We start from the raw sequence: 11,110 nt of genomic DNA, 5'->3' as shown, positions 1-11,110 counted from the left end.
TCTCTTCAAATTGTCTCTTCAGATTTGAAGAGACATCGAGAAAGTGCTGTAAAGTGAGAATTACTATAGGATTAAAAGAATGATATATAAGAACAATCAGTTTTCATGTATTGGACATGCCTCATTTACAACAATTTTTAGAGACAAAATCAGTCTGTGACCACCATTGTGTCTGCAAAAACACACTGCTGTGGAGTGTTTTCTAATGTAATTTTTATTAAACAACATTCACCTCACCTCCATTCTACTAGAAGGGTGGCAGAAATCTCAAGAATGTGTTTTGTGTGACTTTGGGGGTAACAACCCCTTTAACACTTTTGATGTGCTTGCCCACAATCTCCTTATCTCAAGGTATTACCTGAACTGTAATAATACTGACACAAAGTACTGGTGTTAGTTGGTTAGTTTGTGACACATTAACTGCAGGGCATTATTCTACACTAATCTAAATTCTACATGTTTCATAAAATCTAATCACAGCTTATAGAAAGTCTTTTGTGAAATATAAATGATCTGAATTTGCAATGTCCTTACAGAACATCAAAAAAAAAAAAAAAAAAAAATAAATCAATGTTTTCTGACAGAAAAGTCTACATTTATCACCTGTTTTTATGATCAAGGTCAAATCAACATAAATCCATAATATTTGAAGTTTCTTAAATAGGCTTTAGAATTAAAGGATGGATGGATTAGAAAATACAAAATTTGCTCTATCAACACAGCACTGCTAAGGCTGTACCTATGTGTTTTGTGTGACTTTGGGGGTAACAACCCCTTTAACACTTTTGATGTGCTTGCCCACAATCTCCTTATCTCAAGGTATTACCTGAACTGTAATAATACTGACACAAAGTACTGGTGTTAGTTGGTTAGTTTGTGACACATTAACTGCAGGGCATTATTCTACACTAATCTAAATTCTACATGTTTCATAAAATCTAATCACAGCTTATAGAAAGTCTTTGTGGAAATATAAATGATCTGAATTTGCAATGTCCTTACAGAAGAAAAATGACAAAGTTGATCAACATCAAAAATCATTAAAAAAAATAAAAAAAATAAATCAAATGTTTTCTGACAGAAAAGCGCAAAGAAGCGGATTAGTTGGACCTCTCTACATTTATCACCTGTTTCCTCAAATGACAGGACCAAGAAAATATACATCTTTATGATCAAGGTCAAATCAACATAAATCCATAATATTTGAAGTTTCTTAAATAGGCTTTAGAATTATAAGAGGATGGATGGATTAGTGTTGTTTAACAACTGTTTGAATGTAGTTAGCACTTTGAGAAAATGGGAAACAAGCTTTAACATGTCTTTCAGACAAAAAGGACATTTAACATTTGACAGACATCTAAACCGTCTTTTGTGCAATCTGACACAACTAGAAAATAATGTTTATTCCATCTTTGGTCAGACTTTGAATTTGCTCTATCAACACAGCACTGCTAAGGCTGTACCCTAGTGCTACTTATGGGACAGTGACCCATCCTCTTAATGTGTTTTTAGACTGAACATAAAGCCAAAATTAAAGGCAAACAAACACACTCAAATTAATGTAAACATAACCAGATAAGAATTTATTCAAGGCGACATGAACTGAGACCAATGTGTGTCTGCTCAAAACTGAAAATATATCAACTTGAGTGATATGAACTATATGCCTCCATTTCATGACTGTACAGAAGGTGAGGAGAAAAATGACAGTCTGCAGCTCCAGGTAAGTTGTAAATCAGAGTCTGGTCTGAGGCACAAAGATACATAAGTGGACACACTATGACTGTACAGTCAGATTCATTGGCATGAATTAAATAGACCGCAAAAAACATTCCAGTGGTCAAATTTGTACATGAAAATATGCTTCAGTCCAGTGTAAATGCACCTTTATAACCTTTTTTTGAGGTGGTAAGTTATTGCACCAGCAGTACAATTAACCCTTATTGCTATTTTTGTAACAACAGCAATGAAAAGCAATGTAACGAAAGAAACAGCAATATGAGTAATCTAAATTATAAAAACAACTCAAACTATTGACATTTTTACAGTTAAATACCTACTTACAATTCAAATTTTTTTTCAAACATTTACTAATTGTTCCCAAACTCACAGTAACAGCTGTGAAATATTCAAATATTAGGTATATTCGACCATTTTTAGTTTCAGAGGCTTAGGGTTTCATTTACATTACAGAGGCTACTCGAGGTTGGTGTCAGATTAACACTAGTATTTTTCTCTAGTAAGAGATACAGTGTTTTAAAGCTGGGTCTTGTGTTATCTAAAAAGTCTTGTGATATCACCTTTTCAATAAAACAAAAAAAAAAACAAAACAAAAAAAAAGGAAGGAATTATTAGTTCAAATAAATTAATATAAATTTTCATTAGTCAATAAAAGAAAAAAAAAAAATGCTGTTTTTACACACACATATCCTTAGTAACAAACCTCAGTTTAAGAAATTATTTTACTGAGAGATGTAAGACATCATCGTCATTCAAGTCTCCACTTTTCAATTTACTCAGACGCACTTTTGTTTTCTTGCTGGGAGAGACCATTCTCATATCTTAATGTTAAATGCGGAGCTGGAGCTGGGAGACGATTAGCTCATCTTAGGTTAAAGACCCTTCTCTGTCCAAAGCTCAAAAATGTGCCTACCAACACATCTAAGGATCACCAAATAACATGTGTACTGCAACAGTGTCTTGTAAAACAAGAGCCAGGCACAATGGTTTCCCAGTATTATCTTCACTGTGAGGTTGCCTGGCATCCAGCAGAGATGCAAACCTGTTACCACCACATATTGTGTTTTTCACAATTAAAACAAATGAGATTCATGTTCATTTATTAGCTTTAGATGTGCTGCTTTCAGTCTTTGCTAAGCTAATCGCCTTTTGGCTCCAGCTCCATACGTCACAGACAAACATGACAGTGATATGTCTGCCTCTCGGCAAGAAAGCGCATAAGTATTTCCCAAAATGTTGAACTATTCCTTTAAGCATTTATAAACCTACAATAAAAGACATCATCCTCTAATAAACAACACAACAAGGGAAACTCTCCATTTGGATTTCTTTTACAAAAACACTGCGTCAAAGCAAAACCCAAAAAATCCCTTATATATTCTCATATTACAAGACGTAATATCTCTCATTATAAAAATTATCATTCTTAGTGGAACAGGGTGGCATCGTCTGTATCCCTGTCTCACTGGAATTTATGTACATTTTTAACATGCTTTTTCAGGTGACCTGACTGTGTGAAGTGCTTAGAGCAGTGTGGGCAGGAATGGGGTTTCTCCCCTGTGTGGATATACTTATGTCTTTTCAGGTTATTTAAATCTAAAAATCCTTTTCCGCAGAATGGGCACCAGTGTCTCTTCTCTCCGTTATGCCACCTCAAATGTACATTTAGTTCTACTCTCCTTGTGAATTTCTTTTCACAGAGGTTACAGTGGAATGGTTTCTCTCCAGTGTGGATCCGTATGTGGGCTTCCACATCTCGCTTTGTGAAGAATCCTTTGTTACATATCTGGCAGACAAAAGGTTTAATCCTGCTGTGCACCATCCGGAGGTGTTTGGTGAGGCCAAAACGGTAGACGAAGCCCTTCCCACACTGCTGGCAGATATGGATCCTACCATTGCGGTGCACCCGGCCATGCCGTTTTAAACCTTTGGAGTCTGGGAAGCTCTTTCCACAGAGCGTGCACGAAAAGGGTCGGCGTCCTGTATGGAGACTGACATGGCTCTCAAGGGCAGCACTGCTGCTGAGTATGCGGCCACACTCCCCACACTGATTCTTTAGCAGACGCCCACCAATGACCGACAAAGGCTGTAATGGTGATATAATAGGTGGTGCTTTGACAGGTATGGGGTGGAGAGAAACACTAGGGGGGTAAACTACTGTATGATTCTGGGATATTGAGGATCTCGTCTCTTTCTTCACTGGTAACAGTGATGACCTCTTTCCCCCTGCTAACGCTGTTTTACTGGCTGGCATTCTGGGAGGGATCCACACAGCTTTAGCCGTATATTTTTTCACAGCCTCACAGCTGGCTTGGATCTCTGCTAACTGGTTTGTTTTAGATCCATCCTGCAGTTTGGATTGATTGGAATTTTTAATTTTACCTATTGTTTTGGCTGTTGCTTTAGCTAACTTTTTAGCATTCAAAACTCTTAAATTCTTTTTAGGACCAGCACTGTCTTGAATTAATTTGGGCTTCTTAGTAGGAGTGGATTCCCCAGTCTTTCTAGGACTGACGCCATCTTTAGCCAATTTAGGCCACCTACCACTCGTCGAACCAGTTTCGCTCTTTGTTTTAGCGATAGCTCTACCTGTGGTTCTCCTCCTAGGACTTAAAGAACTGGATTCCCTTTTAATCTGATTAGTGCTCGAACCGTCTGGACGGGGAGTAGACCTCCTACGGATGACAGAAATCAATTCACTGGTAGACATTTTAAGGCATGTACCGCGTTCCCTTAAACTAGAAGTCCCAAGAATAAAAGCAGAGGATTCAGTCTTTTTGAGTGTAGCACGTTCTCTAGTTGAACTAGACCTTTTAGGACTCACAGTAATGGATTTAGTTTGTTTAAGGCTAGCACCATCTCTAGTCAAACTAGACCTCTTAGGGCTCACAGAAGTGGATTTTGTATTTTTAAGGCTAGCACCATTTTTAGTCTTTTTAGGGCTAGCGCCATCTTTAGTTGATTTAGACCTTCGAGGACTAACAGAAGTGGATTTAATATTTTTAGAGCCTGCACCATCTCTACCTGAATTACACCTCCTAGGATTCACAGGAGTGGACTGACTAGTAGCCTTTGACCTCCTAGTTGGTGCACTAACACTCCTCTTGGGTCTGAAAGCATCTTTACATTGTCTAGTTCTCGTAGGACTATTGTGAATGGGGTCATCGGTAGTCTTATTAAGAGATGTAACATCTTCAACCACACCTGGCTTTTTCAGGCTAATGGGAATAGGCTCACTGGTTGTGTTTTTATCGTTTGGACCGTCATTCTCTAATCTAGGTTTCTTAGGGTTTATAACAGTATTCTCTGTTTCTGTGCAAGGTTCTGGACTTGTTTTAGTTCTTCTGGTTTGCACGTGAGTTTTGAGGTGACTTTGGAGTCGGGCCACAAGGGAGTTTTTCTGTAACCTTTTCTTGCCACTGGTGCCGGTTTCTGCACTAGAAGCCCTGGTATCCGCAAAGTCATTAGAGGAGGCCTACAAAAAAGGCAAGAATAGAATTTAGCAAAAAATACATTACAGAGCAACCACAACATTTTTTCAGGAGTTCCAGTTAAATATGAAGGATAATGCAGTCATGCAAATGATCATTCCCATCAATGCTACTTGAAAAATTAATGCTGCCAATATGATCTATAAATTTTAATAATACATATCCCTGACTCACTCACTCAGTTTCAATACTATGAAAGTTTGTTGGATTGTTTGAAAACAACTTAATCATTTGAAAATTGCATAAAGATTTTAATTTAACAGCCTAGCCAGTGAGGTATACATTCCTATCACAAAGGTGAGTTTAAAAAAACAAACAAAAAAAAAACCCTTTTCTGGTTCATTATTTTTCATTAGATTTGAAATGATTAGCTGATTAATTGATTAGTCAATAAAGAGAAAAATAATCTGCAACTACTTTGGTACTCTATTAATCATTTCAGTCATTTATCAAGCAAAAATAATGCAAAAATTCCGTGGTTTCTAATGTTCCAGTTTATCAAATAGGAAGATTTGCTGCTTTGTCATATATTATTGTAAATTGAATAAGTTTGAGTTTTGAAGTTTTGTTCAGATAGAAAAAGACATTTGAAAATGTCATCTTCAGCTCTGTGAAGTTTTAATTGGCATTTTTTCACTATTTTGTAATCGAGTAATCGAAAAGATAAACGTCAGAGTAATCACATTTTAAAAATAATCTTAGCTGCAGCCCTATTCTTCATTACGCAAAGTACAGGCTGCCTGAATTTGTGGTAACCATCGCAAAAATTATTTTATCCCAGTGGCAAACATATCGCTAAAAAGACTGAGGAGTATTTACCAGAATATTACCTTTTTCGGGGCATGAACTATAGGTGACACTGCCAGCTGCGCCAGGAACTGGATTTTAGTCATCTGTAAATGAGGATCAGTTTTGTCCTTGGACGTGATGGGTGTTAGCTGTATGAGGGCAGCTGATTGTTTCTCTGCTGTAGGTGGATCATTAGGCAGTGCGCAATCTTGCACTGCATTTCTGATTATTTCCTGCAAATTAGAAGTAAGTTCAACAGCTGAAGGTTCCGTTGTGCTGACGGCGACTGATGATTTCTCCAACACTGGTGCTGAAACCTTGGGTTGTGTAGATGGCTGCACATACCCGCTGATATATGACTCCTCCAAAATGGTGCATGTTTCAGAGGATAACAATGCCATCTCTTGAATATTATTTTGCTCTTCTGACATCTGAGAGCTATTTACAGACACAGAAACTGATGTTTCTTTCAAACTGTGACAAATGTCAGTGGATACCACTGGTATCTCTGATGGGTGTGTTGATATGACCAGAGATGATGGTTTCTCTTCTGTGGTACAGTCTTTCAAAACGGACTGAGTTTGAGAACATGCATTTGAAAGCACTCTTGAGACTAACACTGACTCTTCGGTTGATACTGAATATGGCAGCCTTGTTAATCTGACCACTGCAGAGAGTTTTTGTTCCAATGGAGACACACAGGCTGGCACTAGCCCAGTTGGAACTGATATTTTTAAACTCGTACAAGTTTCTGTAGATGCATCCGTTGTTCCAGAAAAAAAGGCAGTTTGTTTGGGAGATTCCAAGTTGTCAGTTGTATTATCCCTCTTTTGAGATGATATTGTAGCCACTTCATTTGATGTGGTTTGTGCATCCAACTCCTGTGACGAAGAAATCAACTGTGACGATGACACTGTAACAGCAGCAGCTGGTTCAGCTGACTCCTGGTTTGTTGTAAGAACAATTGTCTGTGACTGATGTGTCCTTGATGCCACAGCTGACACCTGTCTTGGAATTATAATTGTTATTTTTGGGTGTGGTAGAATCCGTGACTTCTGGTCTGTTGAGGTGGCGGTCAATTGTGAAGGGACAACAGGAAGCAACTTCCTGGAGGTAACATATATTGTTTTCTGAGGGTCAGAAGAAAAGGAAGTTGTTCCAAGGGGTAAGCTTACAGAAGTAGAAGCGGGACGTAAACTATTATTCTTTGCAGCAACAACCTTTGACACAAAAGTAGGAACCTGGGTTTGTGAAAGTGCCGCAATTGTATGAGGCATTGATGAGGGTACTGATCTTGGCACAACAATTATTTTATGAGGTAAGGCGTTACTCGGTTTACATGGTGCTACCGATGTTATCAGAGGATTGGGAAGGTGCTGCTGTGACTGTGCACTTGTTTGAGTTGCAACAGTTAATGATCGCATTGGTGGTGTAGCAGTATTGGATGGAATGACCGCATGTTGCCGTTTTGGTATGACGGCCTTCAAGTGGACCTGAGCTTCATTGGTTGGAGTGGATTCTATAACATGACAATTGGCGCTAAGTGTCTTTACTGTTGATTCTGCTGTGGACAGCCCTGCTATGGGTAGACTGCCTGCGGCTTCAAGAGTTTCAGTAGGTAGCAGTGGTGTCTGCTGCTCAGCTGGGACCTGGTCCACAGTTTGTAAGGTACCCACACAGGGAGAACATTGTGTTTGGAGTGGTGCTGCCATTCTTTTTGGAGAGGAGATTGTATTTTCCATTGTTGGCTGATTCATTGCTTCAACAAGTAGCATTGCATCCTGAAGAGTTACTGAGGTGCAGCATGCTCTGAGCTGAACTGATGGTGCTTGTGGTGACCCTGCTGGTGCAGAGTTTAGTGTTTCAGTTGCAGATGAAACTTCAGTGGATGGAGATTCCATTTCCATGGAAAGCTGTTGAGAGGCAGGTGGTTCTTCCTTTTCAGAGGAACATCCTCTAGTCAAAGATGCTACTGAAACAGGCAAAACAACCTTACTGTTCTCCACATCTCCTAAAGCATTGTTTGCTCTCTCCTGGACCGATGGAGTGATAATGGATGAAGTCTTTTTAGGCTTACCTGGAAATATTTGCAGAGACTCAGATACAGTGGTTTTCACTGTGTCAACTGCAGAAGAGACCTCAAGCTCTTCAGCTCTTACTGAAAGGGAATTTACCACCTCTTGCTCAGTTGTAACATCAGCACATGGTAACTCAAGTATTTCTTTCACTGGCTGCTGTAGATGTTTAACTTTCTTTGGCGGCTTTCCTCTTCTATGGTGTACTGGATGGGAACTAGCCTCATCTTCTGCCATGCCACTTTTTAGTTCTTCACAGGCTATTTCTTTGTTTTGTGATGTGGCCTCTAACTTTTCTTCAGTACAACGCACATCTGCATATTGTTGCAGAGTAACATCAGTTTGTTCATTTACTGATGTTTCTCCCTCTCTTTGACATTGTTGGGGGACGATTGATGGTTGCTCTTTTTCAAGGGGTTCAACCACTGACTGTTGCTGAGCAGTCACCAATGGTTGTTCTTCAGATATTACAAGTTCTCCCTCTGTCGCGTCTTCCGTGTCACGTTTTATTGCACTTAATGAGATGAACAGTGAATGCTCTGGTTCAGATGATTGGTTCTGGGCTCCTTGTAAATCACTATTCATTCCCAAAAAGGGTAGTTCCACAGCCACCTGTGTCTCTTCAACTTTTTCAGGCACTTCTCTAGTTGAACATTCCATGTTAATGAGAGGCCCTTCATTTTGAGTTCCACAAGAGACTTGGCCACAGACATCAGTGGGTTCAACCTCCTCCTGCTTCAAGATAGGCCGCAAAGAATCATCATCATAAGCTTCCTGTAGAGGAGTGAAAAACATTTCGATGTCAAGATGATATAAACAAGAGAAAAAATTTGTCTACTGCTAAGATATACACGTACCTCCTGTTTCACAAGTATAAATGCCATTTGAGAATTTCCCTCCCCATGGGTCTCATAGTTGTGCTCATGCAAACCGTACTCCATCTCCTCATAACTGCATTGTTTATGTTGGTTTTGCAGTGATGAATTTCTCAATGGCTGACACTGTTCCACTCGCATGGTTCGAAAAGGAACAAGGTCTGTGAACATAAAAACATAACTGGTGATTTTTCAAACTAATGTCCTTCAAAAAGTGGTTATAATTCAAACTTCAAATCATCCCAAAATGCAGTTTGCTCTCATATATATATATATATATATATATATATATATATATATATATATAGATATATAGATATATAGACACACACACACACACAAACACATACATATACACATATACATAACAAGATTACAACAAGATTCTGTGACGTTTTCTGACATATTAAGTGGCTTCATTGGAAGAAATAGGGAGTCAGAGGACCACTCAAGACCCAATACTATAATGATTTGTGCAGCACATTACAGACAATGCTTCGATACATGATTAATTCGACATTAAATACATATATGCCAAAATCAGTTTTACTGAAAAAAACCGACCTCATTCCTAATTGAATTATATGGAAGGCGGAAATGTAACATTTTGTAAGAATTCATAACACTTAACACAAACGGCTAAATTGTATCATCCAGCTAGAGTCCACTTGTTTACACCTGGCATTAACATGCGTTTCGGGTGACTGGATCACAAGTGGACAGAGCTAAATACAAGTTTAAAGGATAACCAAGAAACACTGTGATTCGATCACCCCTTACCGAGGTTGTCTGGAATGCATTTGACCACATATCTTGTGTAGTGTAAACATAAATCGGTCCTGATGCGTCCCCAGCAAGGAGGCGACGGGAAAATATGTAAGAAATACAAGACATGGTGGTTGTTTTGGGTGACAGTGCACCGTGCCAAGGCTGGAAAAAAATGGAGAGGAGCACTGGCGTCCGTGGTTGGAGTGCAAGCGAAACAAGACACCTGATCTCCATTTGGGCGAGAGATTCAGTCCGAATAAAACTAGAGAAATCTGAACACGAGTGGTCGGCTGGACACTTTTGAGACGCACGATAGCAACATTCGTAAAATCGTGATGTGTCTCGCCTGCCCACTTGCGCTCAAATCACCCAAGACACGTGTTAATGCCAGATGTACAGGATGTTTGACATAGCACTCCTTTTAATGCTTCATGCTCGTTTCACCAAGAGTTTTCACTATCACCCATTTGTGCTCTACATCTTTTCTAATCCACGTCATCTTCACTCCATCTTATCTCGACGTAGATCTGACAGTACAGTGGTAAATCTAAGGCTTAAAAAATAAAAACAAGTCAGAATGGTAATAAAGTTACTATGTATTTTCTTCGGTTGATCTTGTGTAGAAACACAAATTGTCAACGGCTTAGTGATGTGTGCAACCACAAGACCTCATCCTGACATTATCGCTGGAACACACCGTTATTAACCTCTTCCGCTTCCCAAGATAGCGTAGTATGGTTTCCCTCGTTTTAGACAAGCCCGGGCTAGGGCTAAGCTACTGACAGATCAATAGACAAGAACTGCCGTACGCTGCGTGTGTTCCGTGTGACACGGAGACACTGGGGATACCGTCTAAGAACATCATATTGCACCAACAGACAAGTACATTAGTTCAAAAAAAAAAAATATTTGTATTTGGCAGAATTATTTAATCAGGAATCGCAACTCACCACATTGAACCGCCGTGTCACGTTTCTCAGAGCCGTCGCTTGGCCGTGGAAGAGGCTCACTTTCTCCGGTGTAATCGGTCGCATGGCTTTTCCCATTCTCAAACTGGCTGCATCTTGTCTTGAGGTCCTCGTTCTCCTTCTTGATTCTGGATATTTCTGCCTTCAGGTCGTCGACCATAGTTTCGAAAAGTTTGGTGGTCTCTGCGATGGCACTCTTGAGCATGCTCTCCATGACAGAAGCGTATTTGGTCTGAAAGTCGTCCGCTGACATTTTTGCTATGGTCTTACCGTTTGTCCGAGTTTCGCCGTGAGTCCACTTCTGACAGCAGATTTACTGTAGCGTTATTTGAAACATGGTATTAGGAACTGGTTCAACATGGCTCCTTCCCATGGACAGACGCGCTCTCTGCTTTGTGTGACGC

General features: G+C 39.5%; 1 protein-coding gene across 1 annotated transcript; it reads right to left on the bottom strand.

Annotated features, from left to right (window-relative positions):
- Positions 1-750: 750 nt before the first annotated feature.
- On the bottom strand, positions 751-11,109 carry LOC120800395 (mucin-6). Its single transcript, XM_040146470.1, has 4 exons — positions 10,689-11,109; positions 8,953-9,131; positions 6,062-8,869; positions 751-5,215 (listed from the first exon to the last, which is right to left on the bottom strand). The coding sequence occupies exons 1-4, from the start codon at positions 10,957-10,959 to the stop codon at positions 3,203-3,205; spliced, it is 5,271 nt and encodes a 1,756-aa protein (XP_040002404.1). The 5' UTR covers positions 10,960-11,109; the 3' UTR covers positions 751-3,202.
- Position 11,110: the final 1 nt, after the last annotated feature.

This window comes from Xiphias gladius, chromosome 15 (genome assembly GCF_016859285.1).
Source record: "Xiphias gladius isolate SHS-SW01 ecotype Sanya breed wild chromosome 15, ASM1685928v1, whole genome shotgun sequence".
In the NCBI taxonomy this organism is placed as follows: Eukaryota; Metazoa; Chordata; class Actinopteri; order Istiophoriformes; family Xiphiidae; genus Xiphias; species Xiphias gladius.
Note: the sequence above shows the minus strand (reverse complement) of the source record. Positions and strands in the feature narration are given on the sequence as shown.